The 18,655-nt window shown below is 46.7% G+C and overlaps 1 protein-coding gene across 1 annotated transcript in view; it reads right to left on the reverse strand.

Annotated features, from left to right (window-relative positions):
* Nucleotides 1-4,604: 4,604 nt before the first annotated feature.
* The window catches only part of TMBIM1 (transmembrane BAX inhibitor motif containing 1), a 34,233-nt gene continuing 20,182 nt past the window's right edge, over nucleotides 4,605-18,655 (reverse strand). The window contains exons 7-11 of the mRNA XM_030209311.1: nucleotides 17,635-17,672; nucleotides 14,951-15,038; nucleotides 13,574-13,669; nucleotides 12,053-12,106; nucleotides 4,605-5,443 (exon numbers count right to left, since the gene is read on the reverse strand). Coding sequence (XP_030065171.1) covers nucleotides 5,297-5,443; nucleotides 12,053-12,106; nucleotides 13,574-13,669; nucleotides 14,951-15,038; nucleotides 17,635-17,672 — 423 coding nt within the window. The 3' untranslated portion in view covers nucleotides 4,605-5,296. The remainder of the gene's footprint in view (nucleotides 5,444-12,052; nucleotides 12,107-13,573; nucleotides 13,670-14,950; nucleotides 15,039-17,634; nucleotides 17,673-18,655) is intronic.

The raw sequence follows: 18,655 nt of genomic DNA on the forward strand, positions 1-18,655 counted from the left end.
ACAGAAGCCTGCGCGGCCGCATTGCTGATCTGCAAGGACAGGCTTCTACAGGGAATGTTGCTAGTGGAGGAGTAGCCTAGTGGTCAGTGCAGCGGACTCTGATTCTGGAGAACTGATTTTGATTCCCACTGGAGCTCCTTGTGACTCTGGGCAAGTCACTTAACCCTCCATTGCCCCTGGTACAAAATAAGTACCTGATTATATGTAAACCGCTTTGAATGTAGTTGCAAAAACCTCAGAAAGGTGGTAAATCAAGTCCCATTTCCCTTCCCTGTATCTGCAAATATTTACTATATATTTACATTATCATTGCTTCCAGGTTTCTCCAGCCTTCTTGGAAGCCTGACCCCTGCTGTTAGGGTATTCCCTCCCCCCCCCCCCCCCCCCCCCCCATTTTCATCACTTGTTGCAGGACACCCAGAATGGTTATGTTTTAAAGCGCAGCAAGGGATTTAACCAAACCTTGGTCCAGTTCTATCCCCACTTTGGCTTGTTTTCCTATTTCTGGCCCTCTAAACTTCATTTACTTTCAAACCCTAAAGCCCACCTTTTCTTTCATGTGTCACCTGCCCTGAGCACTGTGCTGCGAGTCTGTCCCAAGGTTTTCCGAATTCTGCCACAGTTTTTATCTTAGGCATTTCCCTCCCCCACTTCCTCCCGTTAAAGTCTATCACGTTTCCTTTCACCCTTTCTCACACTGCAGCTTCAGATCATAACCCCTTTTTCCCTACGTCTTATTAAAACACTGCATATTATTTTATTTCTGTTATGTCTCCATCCCTTCTGGACTCTCGTATGTAGATTTTGAATTACCTGTAGGTTTGTGTTGTAGATTCTGTATCATTTTGGTGGCCTTTTGGGAACTGCTTCCAGCATTTGTGGATTTGAGTGTGGTTTCCAGAACGGAGCAGAAGGACAATACAACCTTTCTCCTGTCACCGCTACCTCTCCTTATGCCCCCCTCCCCCCGAGCGTAGCGAGTTTTCCATTGTACATTATTACATTGACCGAGATGATCACTTCTAAAATGTTGTCAGGACAAGAACTGGCAACTGATATCCGGCCACTGGATTGCTGTAGCTCATGTTTATTTTGTTATTTATTTTTGTTACATTTGTACCCTGTGCTTTCCCACTCGTGGCAGGCTCAATGCGGCTTACATGGGGCAATGGAGGGTTAAGTGACTTGCCCAGAGTCACAAGGAGCTGCCTGTGCCTGAAGTGGGAATCAAACTCAGTTCCTCAGGACCAAAGTCCACCACCCTAACCACTAGGCCACTCCTCCACTGTTGCTACTATTTGAGATTCTACATGGAATGTTGCTATTCCACTAGATACTATTGGAAATTCTACATGGAATGTTGCCACTATTGGAGATTCTACATGGAATGTTGCTATTCCACTAGCAACATTCCATGTAGAAGTCGGCCCTTGCCAGAAACAGAAGCCTGCGCGCGCAGCAGCCTTCTACATGGAATGTTGCTAGTGGAATAGTAGCAACATTCCATGTAGAATCTCCAATAGTATCTATTTTATTTTTGTTACATTTGTACCCTGCGCTTTCCCACTCATGGCAGGCTCAATGCGACTTACATGGGGCAATGGAGGGTTAAGTGACTTGCCCAGAGTCACAAGGAGCTGCCTGTGCCTGAAGTGGGAATCGAGCTCAGTTCCCCAGGACCAAAGTCCACCACCCTAACCACTAGGCCACTCCTCCACTCATAGCACTTCACCTTTATTCCATTGGGGGGGGGGGGTTGAGACCCCTTTAATTCTCCTTCCCTTTCCCCACCCTCTATTACAGACTTTTCAGTCATCTGCAAACTTATTTTCCACTCTGCAAAGATATTAGAGTAAGTGGTCCAAGTACATTACTTGAAATATTTAGAGGTGATCAGGGTGCTTTCAAAATTCTCCCACCTGGAAGACGGCAAGGCGCAGCCTGTGAAGCAGGAAGTTGGGTGAGGAACTGGTTGAGTGGCAGGCCGGTTGGGTTGAAATTTAGTGCAGGGTAAATAAATTAAGAGCTCAAAGCTCACCAATTCCCTGGGCTCCAGCGACCTTCCAAGTTAGGTGCTCGAGAGCCAGTGTGTTTTTTCTAGCAAAAAAGGTGCCGGTACTCAAATGCCAGACCACCCTTCAGGGGTGGGGTGATCACTGAGGGACCCACCCCACAATAGCCAGGCCCCCTGCAACCAGTCACAGAATCTATGACAAGGCAGAATTGGTGTGTAGAGCCTCAGCTCTTTCATTAAACCTGGGGTCCGTGGGTCAATTTTAGCAGAGAATGGAAAAGGTGCCGGTACTCAGTACCCCCAAGTACCCCCTCAAAAAAAGCCCTGTCGAGAGCTTACAGGAATCAAGAAGCTTGAGGGGTTAAAACCATCTTGATATCTAGAAGGCTTCAAGAGGAACCTGCCTCAAGTGAGACTCACAGCACCGGTACAGAAAAATCAGACTGCTAACTGCAGTTATATGGACTCTGTTTTTCATCTCCAGCAGCTGTGCAATGCATGCATTGGATCCGGTCCTGGCTGTCTCTCCTCCTTCCAGGACCCTCACCCACCATCACAGTCAGGACTCAACCCCACCCCTAAGGCAAAAGCAACCCAGAGAAATTCTGCTGGAAATGGACTTGGATTAGCCGTGCATGTGTGATAGGAACTTGTGTACCAAGAGGCACTGCCCTAGTGCCCAACAGTTCCTTCTGCTATGTGTCCCCCCTCCCCCCCCCACTCCTGAAAATACGAAAAAGACCACTGCAAAGTAAAATAGATTTATTTAATATCAAATTAAACTCGGTACACTATATTTGACCTCAAAAGCTCAGCAGCAGTCTGGTGCAAACTGCTACACTAAAACTACAGCATACATAATACATACCTGCGCTATATACAAGAATGAGCCTCCGTTTCCCTCCCCCCCAGATACAGTGGAGAACTAAGAGCAGTGTGAGCTGAAAGCCTCATCCTCCCTACAAACCAATCCCCTCCTCAAAATTCCTGAGGAGTCTAATACCAGCAGGGGAGGAGGAATCTGTGTGGATGAAAGAGCACAAATCAGACCCTTAAGGACGCGACGATTCCCCTCATCCAGAACCGCTTTTCGTTCCTGCTGCCGGTTTTGCCAGCAAAGAATTATGAAATCTCCTTTTCCAGAGTCTGTACGAGAAAATAGCCCTCCAGAGGTACGGGGGGATGCAGCCTGCTGAGGTTCACCATATCCAGGGTGGCAGTTTCTACCCAGCAGAGGCCGGCGCCCACGCCAGCCTGAACCATTCGGTAACAGCGCTCACAGGCTGCTGCTAGGTTTTTCTTATGGGAACCCAGGTACCATTAGCCGAGACTCCAGCGCTGCTCTTTTACAGAATTCAGTTTTTGTCCCAGTGGTCTCAAACCACCCACACCCCTCAAAAATAATAATGTTTAATTCTAAGCTGAAGTTTGGACAGGATGATAGGGTGTTATGCTTCAGCTACACATATACCGTGAAAAACAGGAAAAATGAATAATGTAGTGTAAGGATGTGACCAGGCCAGGTTTTATGTCAGTTTATCTCTGGACTGTAGGCAAAGTCTCTAAAGACTACACATCTGCAGAGGTGGTGGGGAGGGCACACAGGCAGGACTAGCTCAGCTTGTCCCCAATGCCAAAGATTTCATGTCAGGGAGACCACCTCACCCCTCCCCTAGACACACCTGGGTCGGGTCACTCGGGACAGGCTGCACAAGTTCTCCTGGGTTTTTATTTGATAGCGTAGGTCTGCATTTCCTGCTTAGGAGGCAAGACAACTTTAACGGAACTAAGCCAAGAGCAGACGTCTTCAGAGGTCCCTGGGGGAAGCAGCATGGAATCCGATACATTCTGGGATCCTGCCAGGTACTTGTGACCTGGATCGGCCACTGTTGGAAACAGGATACTGGTCTAGATGGACATTGCGTCTGATCTAGTATGGCAGTTCCTCTTGTTCTTATGACCTGGAACAGTTAATTCCCTAGGGTTCCTCAAGAAATTAGACTGTAGAATCTGTCTGTGTGAACATATATATGTTTACATAAATTGAGGATTCCTCAGTGTATGAAAAAATATTTTAAGGGTTCTGACATAGTAAAAAGTTTGGGAAGCAGTGACCTGGAAATGGCCAGAATTCATGTAAACACACAGAATAGCCAGCAGGGGGTGTACACCACTCCATGCCTCTTGAACCAGACAAGCAAGTTCACAGAATTTATGTGCCTATTTGTGAAAAGTATTAGTCTGCGGTGACTGGAAATGGTTTTAGCCAGACCCAGCTCTTTTGGAAGGTGAAGTATGGCGTTTCCAAGCGGCTCTCTGCCTTCTGCCTGATCTTTTATCCTTTTTGGTCTGGGTAGGGGCTGCCACTTCACTTCAGGTCAAATCACAAAGGCTGATCCACTCTTAGTTCCCCTCTCATTGTATTCAGGGCTTTCTTGTTCCAACTTTATTCTGGAAATCAGATTGCCACCCTGCATGCCATGGGGCAAACCCAAGGCTGAATCAGCCTCTGCAACAGACTTGGAGTGAGATGGTCACTGTAGCCCTGCGTGATTGTGGTCCTTCCTTGAGAAGTGTCCTTCAGTATTTGTCTTGCTTCAAGGGTGATTTTTTTTTTTTTAATGAGGCCTGAAGTTAACATGGGTGGGTACTAGGCAGTGCAGATGTTCACACCATCTCCAATTCTCTTCGCACTGCCGCTAAGTGGGTAGCGCGGCATAGGCCTGATGTCAAAATGATGGGCCACAACTATCCCCTTCCCCCTGACAGGCACTGGGGGGTCTCCTATGCCCTAGTTCTCCGACTGAGCTACACCATTTCCAACTGCTGCTGAGAAGTCACTTTTTTGCCCAGCTGAAATTGGAATTATAAACCAGCCAACCAATGAAAAAGCAGCTGCCACCTTTGTCCACCAATAAGAGCTTTAATAACAGGACGGCACCCTCCTCTCTTTCTGTACAGCTGGGCTCATGGCTTCCTGCACTTTGCGGTTTGTGGGATATTTTCATAATCAATGAACCTTTTAATTACACTGCATGTGACTGGCCAAGAGGCTGTCTGCCACCCAGGAACAATACAATATTATACAAGCAGAACTACAATTCAGACCTGCACAGGGCACTCGACTCTCCGTGAGGCATTTATAACCCTGTGCCGCACGCCGTAAGCGTGTGCTGTGCAAGACTGTGGAAAGGAAATGCTTTGGCAAAAAGATTTGCAGGAGAGGGTTGAAGCTACCTCAAAACGCTGCCCTCTCTCCTGCCAGCAGACCCCCTGCCCTTTCTATGTTCGGCTCCCCACAATTTGCAACAGATTCAAGAAGATATAGACAATGTCCGTGTAGATTTTCAGTGCTCCGTAAACGTACTCCTCGGGGCTGATGGTTTGACGCCTGTTCCCCAGCACCAGTTGTGTGTCGTAGGCCAGAAACTATGCAGGACAGCAACAAATCAAAATCAGATTTTTCCAGGAGCAATTAGAGTGACAACCATCCCACTTCTATCCCCCCTCCCCACAACACCAGATCCCAAGACACCCTCTCCTTCCCCTAGCAAGATCCCAAAAGAGTTCACTCACCCACCCACCCACCCCTCCAACACCAGATCCCAAGACACCCTTCTCCTTTCCCTAGCCAGATCTCAAAAGAATGCCCATGCCTGCCTGCCCGCCCACCCTCCCTCCCTCCCCTACACCAGATCCCAAAAGGCTGCACTTACGCCCCCCCCTCCCCCCCAAAAAAACCAGATCCCAAGACACCCTTCTCCTAGCCAGATCCCAAAAGAATACACTTGCTCACCCACTCTCCCCCTACACCAGATCCCAAAAGTGTGCACTCACCCACCCAAACTTCCCCCAAGCCAGATCACAAAGAATACACTCACCCCTCCCCAACATTAGATCCCAAAAAAGTACTCACCCCCACATTAGATTCCAAAAAACTGCATGCCCCCCTACCCACCCCCTGCCAATACCAAATCCCCAAAAGAGCACACACCCTCCCCCTCCCCCAGCCAGATCCCACAAGAGTACACTCTCCCACTTACCTTCCTCTCCCACAGTGTACTTGCCCACTCAACCAAGAGAGACTGAATGGCCCTCGCTGTAGTGAACCAACCAGATCTCAAGACAGTGTACTTGCCCACCCAACCGAGAGACAGACTGAATGGCCCTCGCTGTAGTGAACCAACCAGATCTCGAGACAGTGTACTTGCCCACCCAACCGAGAGACAGACTGAATGGCCCTCGCTGTAGTGAACCAACCAGATCTTGAGACTCTCTTGGTTGAGTGGGCAAGTACACTGACTGAATGACCCTCGCTGTAGTGAACCAACCAGATCTCGAGACAGTGTACTTGCCCACCCAACCAACCAAGAGACAGATTGAACGGCCCTCGCTATAGTGAACCAACCAGATCTCGAGACAGTGTACTTGCCCACCCACCCAACCAAGAGACAGACTGAATGGCCCTCGCTGTAGTGAACCAACCAGATCTCGAGACAGTGTACTTGCCCACCTAACCGAGAGACAGACTGAATGGCCCTCGCTGTAGTGAACTGGTCTATCTTGGCTGTGGCACCTGCAGAAATGCCATCAGCCATGCATTGCATGAACCAATGTAACAATCTCCCTTCTGCATGATATAGCATGCGACAGCTGTTTCAGCAGTTGCTTTCCACAGTGGACAGGTAGAGAAGTTTTCGAACCTGCTCTGTCAGAGACATGGTTCAGTGATTCCCATGAATGGGATGCGACCACACCGGGTTATAATCTTTTTAGGAAGAACAGGAAGAGCCAAAGAGGTGGGGAAAGAAAGAAGAAGCTATATGGATCATCCTGGAAAGAGAAGATGGAACCTGTATCCACAACGGGGGTTTATGTACCGTCCTCCGGCACCAATGGAGAAGCTTTGTCAATCTGCCATCAATGGAGACCCCAGCTGCATCCTTTTAATGCACGACTTATGCTCCATTAATCTAGTATGTAATTTTTGCGTGCTTTTACCCACGGATACTTTGTTACAGGCACACTGCAGTGCATATACCACGGATCCCGATTCACAATTCGTACTGGATCTCATTCAAATACTTTTTTTGATCTGCTGGGTTAATAAATTCATCACACTCCATAGTGATCGCACACGCGCTGCATTTCCCACATATGAAATGACCTTGGGATGTAATCTTAGTTTGATGTGTTTTTAACTGTGCTGGTTTGAGCAGTTAGTACATAAGTATTGCCATACTGGGAAAGACCAAAGGTCCATCAAGCCCAGCATCCTGTTTCCAACAGTGGCCAATCCAGGTCATAAATACCTGGCAAGATCCCAAAAAAGTACAAAACTTTTTATACTGCTTATCCCAGAAATAGTGGATTTTCCCCAAGTCCATTTAATAACAGTCTATGGACTTTTCATTTAGGAAGCCGTCCAACCCTTTTTTAAACTCCACTAAGCTAACCGCCTTTACCACATTCTCTGGCAACGAATTCCAGAGTTTAATTACACGTTGAGTGAAGAAACATTTTCTCCGATTAGTTTTAAATTTACTACATTGTAGCTTCATCGCATGCCCCCCTAGTCCTAGTATTTTTGGAAAGTGTAAACAGACGCTTCACATCTACCCGTTCAACGCCACTCATTATTTTATGGACCTCTATCATATCTCCCCCCTCAGCCACCTTTTCTCCAAGCTTTCTTCTAGATTTCGCCCCCTGGAAAAAGCTACTCGCAGTGCGCTCTTTTGTGTTTGAATTATGTCCCAGTTCTTTTAAATAATATTTCCCACCGCTTCCCCCACCCTTGATAAAATTTTGATGTGAATATTTCAAATTTATCGTCTCCTGTATTCATTTTCTCTTCCTCTCCTCTTTAACAGGAGATCACGATCACTGTATTTGGCTCTAGTATAAGCTTTCTTCGCTACATTGGGAGGATTATCCCCTCTTACGTAAATCATCCTTTCATTTTTTTGCTTGCATTTTAAAATCTCTTTTAATCAGTGCAGATTCTTTTGTTTCTTAAGTAGAGGAGTGTGGTAGCCGTGTTAGTCCACTCTTAAGGTTATCAATAGAAATCAAACAAAATAAAACATGGAAAAGAAAATAAGATGATACCTTTTTTATTGGACATAACTTAATACATTTCTTGATTAGCTTTCGAAGGTTGCCCTTCTTCCTCAGATCGGAAATAAGCAAATGTGCTAGCTGACAGTGTATATAAGTGAAAACATTCAAGCATTACCATGACAGTTTCTTAGAAACTGCGACTATGGTAAACTGTTCTTCAAGGATTTCACAAGAAAATTACATACTAGATTAGTGGAGCACAAGTTGTGCATTAAAAGGATGCAGCTGGGGTCTCCACTGACGGCACATTGCAGATTGACAAAGCACGGATTCTCCCATGTGCAATGTTCTGTGATAGATCAAGTTAAACCGAACAAGAGAGGGGGGGGGGGGGGGTGATAGAGCTAAACACCTTCTGCAGCTCCAGCAGCGATGGATATTCAAGCTGCGCAAACCCGGGACCCTGAAAGGGTTGAATACCACTTTACAATGGGAAGGCATTTCTTTAATGTCAGCATAAAGTATAGGATCAATAAAGAAAATAAGCTGACACATGTATACCCTGGAGAAAAGGAGAAACAGGGGTGATATGATACAGACGTTCAAATATTTGAAAGGTATTAATCCGCAAACGAACCTTTTCCGGAGATGGGAAAGCAGTAAAACTAGAGGACATGAAATTAGGTTGAAGGGGGGCAGACTCAGGAAAGATGTCAGGAAGTATTTTTTCACGGAGAGGGTGGTGGATACTTGGAATGCCCTCCCGCGGGAGGTGGTGGAGATGAAAACAGTAACGGAGTTCAAACATGCCTGGGATATGCATAGAGGAATCCTGTGCAGAAGGAATGGATCCTCAGGAGCTTAGCCGAGATTGGATGGCAGAGCCAGTGGGGGGGAGGCAGGACTAGTGGTTGGGAGTTGGGGCTAGTGCTGGGCAGACTTCTACGGTCTGTGCCCTGAAAATGGCAGATACAAATCAAGGTCAGGTATATATATAAAGCAGCACATATGAGTTTATCTTGTTGGGCAGACTGGATGGACTGTGCAGGTCTTTTTCTGCCGTCATCTACTATGTTACATCATGAGTGAAATAGACCATCCCTTTAACATCGACTGACGTCACAGATTTCGGCCGAAGGAAGAAGCGAGTCCCTTTAACATCAGCTGATTTGAGACAGAACAGCTGAAGTCAGGGTCTAATGAGTATCTATAAGAACAGGCACCATTTTTAATAGTAAAATCCGTGGTAAGCTGGAAGATTTGAGACACGGAGGTACGACATTCTGACCTTAAGGACGGTTCAAATTTGCTAGTTAGAAAAAAAGAAAAGAATTCAGAAGAATAACAAAGTAACAAAAACGAGAAGAAGTTGCAGCCTATAATTATGTGATATTCTGCTCTTTTTTAGAGGTCCTTTTGAAAAAGCCCAGGAGGCGAAACGGGACCCCGTCGGATGGTGAAAAAAAAGATAAGTGTTATATGCTATAAGGCTAATGAATGAATTGTAGACAAGAATAAAAATGGAGGTTTTTAGCCAGTGATGAATTGGAGTCCAGTGGGTCACAAGAAGTGTCTCTATGACCGAGGACACACAGAGGCTTTTTCCTCCAACAAACAAAAAACAAAAAATTAAAAAATAAAAACTGTAACTGTTTGCTTAGTTCTTCTCTGTCATCCTTGATCTCTTTGTAACACCAATTGTATCTTTTACCCTGTAATGGCGATGCCATAACAGGTCTCTGTAAGCCACATTGAGCCTGCAAATAGGCGGGAAAATGTGGGATACAAGTGCAATAAATAAATAAATAATGAAAAAAAATTGAGAAAAACTGCAAAATAAGTAGGTTTCAGAAAGCAAAAGCCACTATAATTTGGTCACCACATATATGCTTGTGAAGTAATTCGTTGCGTTGAGAGTGGTGAAGTTCATGAGACTTTAAAGTGTTCTTTGCAGTAAAGAGAGGTGGCAAAATCTTTTTCAGCTATATTGGGGAAAGGAGAAAAGACAGGAATGGAATTGTAAGACTGAAAGATGCTGAGAATAGTTATGTGGAGACTGAGGAGGATAAAGCGAATGTGCTAAACAAATACTTCTCTTCTGTGTTCAAAGAAGAAATTCCTGGCGAAGGACCGCGGTCGACAGGCGAGGGAATACCTTGGAATGAAGTGGAAATTGCGCCATTCATGGAAGAAAGCGTTTATAAACAACTGGAAAATCTGAAAGTGGACAAAGCTAAGGGGCCGGATGGGATACATCCCAGAGTACTGAGATTTATTTATTTATGGCATTTATACCCCGCACTTTCCCCGCTCGACAGCAGGTTCAGTGCGGCTTACAAGGTATGGTACAAAGAATCAAGAGATGATCCAGGTGTAAAGAGTAGGGCAGTAGGGAGAAATGTGGGGGAGAGGATTGGAGTATGAGTAGTGCTAGTGTTGTGTATTAACTCAGAGAAATCCTATCAGGACCTCTTAAGTATTTATTTAACAGATCTTTAGAAATGGGAGAGGTTCCGCGGGATTGGAGACGAGCTGATGTGGTCCCTCTTCACAAAAGCAGGGACAGCGAAGAAGTGGAAAACTACAGGTCAATAAGTCTCACGTCGGTGGTAGGAAAAATAATGGAGTCGCTGCTGAAGGAAAGGATAGTTAACGTTCTAGAAGCCAACGGGTTGCAGGATCCGAGGCAACATGGCTTTACCAAAGGAAAATCCTGCCAAATGAATCTAACTGACTTCTTCGACTGGGTGACCAAAGAACTGGATGAGGGACGTGCGCTAGATGAGATCTACTTGGACTTCAGCAAAGCCTTTGATATGGTCCCCCGCAGAAGACTCGTGAATAAGCTGAAAGGGTTGAAGTTAGGACAGAAAGTGGTGAACTGGATAAGAAACTGGTTGACTGATAGGCAACAGAGGGTGGTGGTAAATGGAATCCACTCGGAAGAAAGGAAGGCGAGTAGTGGAGTGCCTCAGGGGTCGGTGCTGAGGCCGATTCTGTTTAATATATTTCTGAGAGACATTGCTGAAGTATTAGAAGGAAAAACAGTTTGCCTTTCTGCAGATGACACGAAGATAACCAATAGAGCAGATACCCTGAAGGGAGTAGAAACCATGAGAAGGGATCAAGGGTCTGGCAGTTAAAATTTAATGCTCAAGTGCAGAGTGACGCACTTGGGGTACACAAATCCGAAGGAGATGAACCAGAAGGATGCCAGGCTGCATAGAGAAGGGTATAACCAGCAGGAGGCGGCGTTGATGCCCCTGTATTGTGTTCAGTTTTGGAGGCCGTTATCTTGCTAAGGATGTAAAAAGACTAAGCAGTGCAAGGAACAAAAATGGTATGGGGTTTGAGTAGCAAGACGTATGAGGAGGGACTTGCTGACCTGAACGTGTACACCCTGGAAGAAAGGAGAAACAGGGCTGATATGATACAGACAGACGTTCAAATATTTGAAAGGTATTAATCCACAGACAAACATTTTCCAGAGACGGGAAGGCGGTAGAATTAGAGAACATGTTGTCCAAGATCCTGAAAAACGGAGCTTTTCAGGGGCTTCGACAACTTCAGAAATTTCAGAACAAGGACTGTGCCAGGCAGACTTTTAAGGTCTATGCCCTTGAACATGGCAAGGACAAATCAAGATCAGGTATACATATGAAGTATCACCTCATACCTTAAGTAATGAGTTTATCTTGTTGGGCAGACTAGATGGACAGTACAGGTCTTTATCTGCCATTATTTACTATGTTACTATGAGCCGGGCCTTGGGTATGATTTAGCACTGGAGAGTGGTAGAAACTCACTTTGCACGTCCAGTTCCAGAATGACCTCCTGCCCTGCTTCCTCCGATCTTCACAGTGCCATGGACAGAACGGACCTTCCCCCACCCAAATGTGTGAGCCCGTTTACCCAACCTCATTCCCAGCCCTTAACCTTCCCTTCCCCCACATCCTACAGGGGTAAAACACGCACCAGAGTGAAGACCACAGCGCCGATAGCAGCATACAACATGTGAAGCCAGTAAATCTAGAAATAAAGAGAAACAAACAGTCAGCTGAAATGTCCTGAATGAGCATTTGGAATCAGCACTAGAAGGGAAAGGGGACTTGATATACTGCCTTTTTGAGGTTTTTGCAACTACATTCAAAGCGGTTTACATATATTCAGGTACTTATTTTGTACCTGGGGCAATGGAGGGTTAAAGTACCTGTATACACTATGTAAACCACTTTGAATGTAGTTGCAAAAACCTCAGAAAGGCGGTATATCAAGTCCCATTTCCCTTTCCCTATTTGAGATTCTACATGGAATGTTGAAACTATTTGTAGATTCTAGATGGAATGTTGCTACTATTGGAGATTCTACATGGAATGTTGCTACTATTTGAGATTCTACATGGAATGTTGCTATTCCACTAGCAACATTCCATGTAGAAGCCTGCCCTTGCAGATCACCAATGTGGTACAGAGGGGCCAAACCAATCCCCGGGCTAACCCCAAGCTCTCTAGCTGCTGATGTTGTGTTGGACAAATAGTAGTCAGGCTGTGACCCTTGTGGCCCCCTCCCCCATTAAACTGCCTATGATAGGGGCTGAAGTACTTCTGTGAGACTTAAACGATCTATGCCAAAGGGAAGTTGGAGGTTCTACTGGCCATGGGCTACATAGAATATACACAGTGGGGGGGGAGGGGGGGGGAGAGACAAGACAGTGGAGAAGGGAGATTGGTGGGGAAAGAGGACGGGGGAGGGAACTGCAGAACAAATTCTGTAAAGGGGTGCATTTTGGATAATACATTCTAGAAAAATGAATAAAAACCACAAATTGGAAAAAAAAAAAAAAACTACAACAGAAAAAGGGAGAGCGACACATGAGAGTGGTCATATTTGAACATCTTAAGATAACTACCCTGCTCATCCAGACCAAAGGTCCTGTAGGCCCAGTAATCCTGTTGCCAGTCCAGGTTGCAAATACCTGACAGGGTCCCTGAAGTAGCAAGACTCAATGTTACCTACCCCCAGGGATAAGCAGTGGGGTTTTCCCTATGTCTACCTCAACAAGGGTTTATAGACTTTTCATCCAGGAACTTGTCCAAATCTTTTTTAAACCCTGCTACATTAACTGCTTTTTTTTACCACTTTCTCCAGCAATGAGTTGCAGAGCTTAACTATACGTTCAGCAAAAAAACATTTTCTCCTATTTGTTTTAAATGTGCTGGAGTGTCCCGTAGTCTTTGAATAAATAGATTCAGATTTACCTGATTCACTCCGCTCAGGATTTTATAAATCGCTATTATAGTTTATTTAGTGATTCTAAATCACAGAAGAGGAAACACAAGAGCAGAGATTTGGGGGAAGCCACATTGGCAGGCTGCAAATTTTTCTAGCTTGGGGCTCCTGTAACAAAGGAACTCAGGGCAATTGCGCTGTTTGCGTCCCTCAAACACAAGCCCTAGGAGACAAAGGTAGAAGGTGATAAGGTTATCTATAACTTACATATTTGAACGCCAGGACAATTGCTGTGACTATTCCTACGATGAAGAGAACAATTCCTAGGACGGCAAATAATCCTGCACAAGAAGTGAAATCCACCTGTCAATGGAATGGGAATTGGTTAAGAGGTCATCATACAAAACATCATGGGAGAATGTGATGTCACTGGGCCCCAGTCAGTGTCTGGTCCTGTGCAAAGCATCGTGGGAGAATGTGATGTCATTGGGCCCCAGTCAGGGACTGGTCCTGTGCAATGCATCGTGGGAAAATGTGATGTCATTGGGCCCCGGTCAGTGTTTGGTCCTGTGCAAAGCATCGTGGGAAAATGTGATGTCATTGGGCCCCAGGCAGTGTCTGGTCCTGTGCAAAGCATCGTGGGAAAATGTGATGTCATTGGGCCCCAGTCAGTGTCTGGTCCTGTGCAAAGCATCATGGGAGAATGTGATGTCATTGGGCCCCAGGCAGTGTCTGGTCCTGTGCAAAGCATGGTGGGAGATAATGCAGTAAACAATCCCCAGTGACTAGCATCATTTGCGTTTCGCTCACCCCTCTTTCAGTGGTAGCTCAAGATGAGTTACACTAGGTTATTTTCCTGTCCCTGAAGAGCTCACAATCTGAGGCAGTGGGAGTGTGAAGTGCCTTGTCCAAGATCACAAGGAGCAGCAGCAGGAGTTAAACTGGGCTTCCCTAGCATGCTCAAACCATTAGGATTACCCAGGGCCGTCAAGAAACTAGGCCGGGCCCGGGGCAAGCCCGCCCCGCCTCCCTGTCTCTGCCCCTGCCACTGCCGCCCCCGTCGCTCCCCCCGCCGCTGCAGTCCACGGTCTCACCTGACTGCCTCCACGGCTCCGGGCCCCCTTCATTCAAAGCAACAGTCGCAGATCACGTCTCTTCTGGCCTTCTGCAACTGCTGCTTTGAATGCAGGGGGCCCGGAGCCAAGGAGGCAGGCAGGTGAGACCGGGGACTGCAGAACAGGCGGCCTGACCCCGGGCCTGGGGAATTTTGCCTCCCCTGCCCCCCCCCCTCTTGGCGGCCCTAAATTATATCAGCAAAAAAACCAAGTGGGGGATTCCCAGCAGCTCAGTTAGGACACAAGTAAGCAATAAAGTGTTTCATTCAAACTCCCCCTGCAGGAATTATCAATCCTAGGACTATTGCTCCCCCCCCCCCCCCCCGGCCGAGCACTTGCCCACCCACCCTCCTCTCCCTCAAGCACTTTCCCGCCCGCCACCCTCCCCTCCCCCAGTCAGATGCCAAGAGAGCATATTGCCTGCCCTCCTGCTCTCCCTCCCCACCTCCAGATGCCAAGACGGCACACTCACCCCGCCCTCTCCTCCTCCCCCCCACCAGCCAGATGTCAGGAGAACACACCCACCCACCTTTGTCTGGAAGCAGAAGATGCTGACTGCAATCGTGACAAGGGCAGTGATGCCGATGCAGATGATAACAGCCTTAGAGCTGTACATACTGGAGGCAAAACAATGTTACATAGAAAGAGATAAATTAGAGATTACAGGACTTGCAGGGAACACACAAAGCAGTGATTCAACAGGTGCGGAGGTACCAAATAGATAGATGATGCTGACTCAACACGGGCCTGTGTTTCAACCAAAGGCCTGCATCAGGAGTCTTCTATTGTGTGTGTGACATAACCAGCGCATTTTCTTTCTAGCAAAAAAGGTGCCGGTACTCAAATGCTAGGCCACTCTTCAGGGGTGGGGTGATCACCGAGGGATGATCATAATAGCCAGGCCCCCTGCAACCAGTCACAGAATATCTGACAAGGCAGAATTGTAGAGCCTGAGCTCTTTCATTAAAACTTGGGGTCCACGGGTCAATTTTAGCAGACAATGGAAAAGGTGTCGGTACTCGGTACCCCCAAGTACCCCCTCAAAAAAAGCCCTGCTAAAGAGTGACAAGATTCCACGCAGAATTTCAAAGAGTAGCAACATTCCATATAGAACCCCAAAGAATAGCAAGATTCTGGAATCCTAAAGAGTGACAAGATTCCATGCAGAATTTCAAAGAGTAGCAACATTCCATACAGAACCCCAAAGAATAGCAAGATTCTGGAATCCTAAAGAGTGACAAGATTCCATGCAGAATTTCAAAGAGTAGCAACATTCCATATAGAACCCCAAAGAATAGCAAGATTCTGGAATCCTGAATAACAATGTTGAAAATATGCAGCATATATAATATCTATATGATACAAGTGCTTGGTGAATGGAAGACACACTGATAGCGAGAGATATTCATTCATTTTGTTTTTGACTGTGTGGCAGTCAGTGTATTATATGCGATATAGGAGCGGTTTCAGCATGCCTGTTCCGTTCACCAAGTAGTTGTATCATATAGATATTATACGCTGCATACTTTCAACGTTGTTATTCCACACGTCCAATAGAGGCTCCTGATGCAGGCCTTTGGTCGAAACACAGGCCCATATTGAGTCAGTGGATGAAATAAAGCATTGGACATTACAGTGTCTTTTTATTTGGCACCTTTGCCGTGGTGGTGCAACTGTGCCGTTTGTAAGGGTTGTTTCCTCTGAGCTTTTTGTTTTCAACACGTACAGTGCCATCAGACACGCATCAGCATGTTTCCATACCAGTGGCGTAGCTATGTGGGGCCACGGGGGCCTGGGCCCCCGTAGATTTGGCTCTGGACCCCCCTGCCGACGACCCTCTTGACACCCCCTCCCGCCGCCAACCCGCCGTCGCCCACCTTTGCTGGCGGGGGACCCTAGCCCCCGCCAGCCAAGGTCCCGGCGCAAGGCTTCATTTTGTTTGAGTCGAGAGGGTCGTCGGCAGGGGAGGGGTGGTCAAAGTTGTTGGTGGTGGTGGTGGCGGCAGCGTGGGGGGGGGGGGGCTAAAATGTGCCCCCTCACCTCAGGCTCTGGACACCCCCCCCTCCCGCCGAAGTCTGGCTACGCCCCTATTCCATACTACTGCAATTGCTCCACACAGCCCGTGGAAATAAGAAGTCCCTTTCCAATTAATTAAGACTGCTCTTCTGCATTTTCTCTATTTATTCCAGATCATGGACTCCTGACCTCAGTACTGCTCAATTTCAGAGCCATGTGCATGGACACAGATCAGGTAATACCCAGACTCGGATGCAAAAAAAAAAAAAAAAAAAAAAATTATTTAAAATAAATAAAATATTGGGGCCTAGTTTAGAGGCTACCCAGCTCTGTCTTGTGAAGAGAGTTACCTTCAGCACCTCCAAATCTCACCGACAGCCTTCAGGAGGTGGCCCAAGCCAAGAGTTCCTATCCAAGGTGGTCCTCTGTCTAATGGGTAACACCAGGTTCCCCGAGGAGCTGACCTCTAGCTAATACCCCTAGGGGTGAGGTAATATATATCTTTACAGATAATGCTCCTCAGTTTGAAATGCACATTCTTGGGTTTGTAACGAGGCACAAGTTTTTTGCTCCTCTTTGGGCTGCAGCACTCAGAACTGGCTGGCTGGAGCTGGAAAAGACATATGTCCCACAGCCGCTCTCTTCAGGGTTGTCGCTCTGCGGAAGGGTAAACCTCTTCCTTCGCTGCAGGTCTGAGTGTCCCACACCCATTACCCCTTCTCATGGGACCATGTGAGGTGGGCTTGGCTGAACCCCAAACCCCAGTTTCATGAAGGAGAAAAATCAGGAACTTGCCCCAAAACTGTCTCCTGCATACTTCCCCGATCCATCCTGGAGAAACCCCAAAAGAACTAGTTTCTGGGGCAGGGGTGGGCAATCTCGGTCCTCGAGAGCCGTAACCAAGTCGCGTTTTCAGGTTTTCCCCAATGAATATTTGCATACAGTGGAGGCGGTGAACGGAAATAGATCTCAATCACTTTCATTGGGGAAATCCTCAAAGGCCGCGACCCAGTCAGGTTTTCCAGAATCAAAGTTGCCCACCCCTGCTCTAGGGCAATTACAATATTCAAATGCAGCTCATGAATATGCTGAACACTAGACCTGGTCAGGGTTCCAAGGAAGCAATTTGGAAAGGACCTTGTCCAACTCACTGAGCTGTATTTTCTGTGTCACAGACTTTCACAAATGCTGGAGTACCTGGCTATCGTTCCAGTCATGAAGCCCATCGCCAAAGTCTGTCAAAAAAAAAACAACAGAAGAATTGCAAAGATGAGAATTATCAATAATACTGGAGGTGTGGTGTACTCATTGTACATGACGTGTGCTGCGTAACGAGAGTTTCACATCAAGCAGAACGTGGAATGAAAGCTGACAGACTGAGCCAGGAACAGGGGGTGCGACAGGCACTGCACATGATTAGAAATGCCCCCACCCCTTAAGAGAATGCTCCTCACTCCCGCTCCATTACTGAGTCACAGCACTGCCAACAACCCTCGCTCTTGCCTGCATCACCCTAAGAGACCTCACTCAGCTCTACGAACGACCCTCCACTCTTGCCAGCAGCACCCTCTTCTATTCCAACAAAAAGGCCTGAACACCAGATTTGGCAGCTCATCCAAGTCCCCACTGAGATAATGTGTCACCCAGAGCCGTGGGCTAGAAGTGCAGTGCAGTGTAATGTTCCCTCTAAGGACCGATGGCATGTGTGAAAAATTTCTACTGAACAAATCTGGGAGCACAAGATGCTCTTGAATCATAATTGCAATTATCAGAAGGCACAACCTGGAAAACTATTAAGAATTGTTATTCATAGGTTACTATTAAGGGAATATTGTTTATGTCGTACTGAACGTGAATTACAAACTGAAAAAGAAAAGGCATTTCAGACTTGTGATGGAAAGTTAATTGAGAACTGTATGGTTCCCCCTCCCCCATCAAGGCTTTTTAAAACAATCAAGCAGCTTAAAAGGAACGCTGTTAAAATTTAATAATGACAGTGTCGCCAGCACCTCAACACACCACCCACCGCTCTGCCAATGCCCCTCATTCCTGCTACAACAGGATTTATAACGGCATCCTATGGATGGGGCCAAAACAGCCAACTTAGCAGAGTGCCAATTTAAGCTAAGTAATCGTTCAGCTGCTGAGATGAGGCAGACGTGAATAGTTCAGTTTCTCTGTTCTGCTTTCTAACAACTAACGTGTAATTAAACTCTGG

Source organism: Microcaecilia unicolor, chromosome 7 (genome assembly GCF_901765095.1).
Source record: "Microcaecilia unicolor chromosome 7, aMicUni1.1, whole genome shotgun sequence".
Lineage (NCBI taxonomy): Eukaryota > Metazoa > Chordata > Amphibia > Gymnophiona > Siphonopidae > Microcaecilia > Microcaecilia unicolor.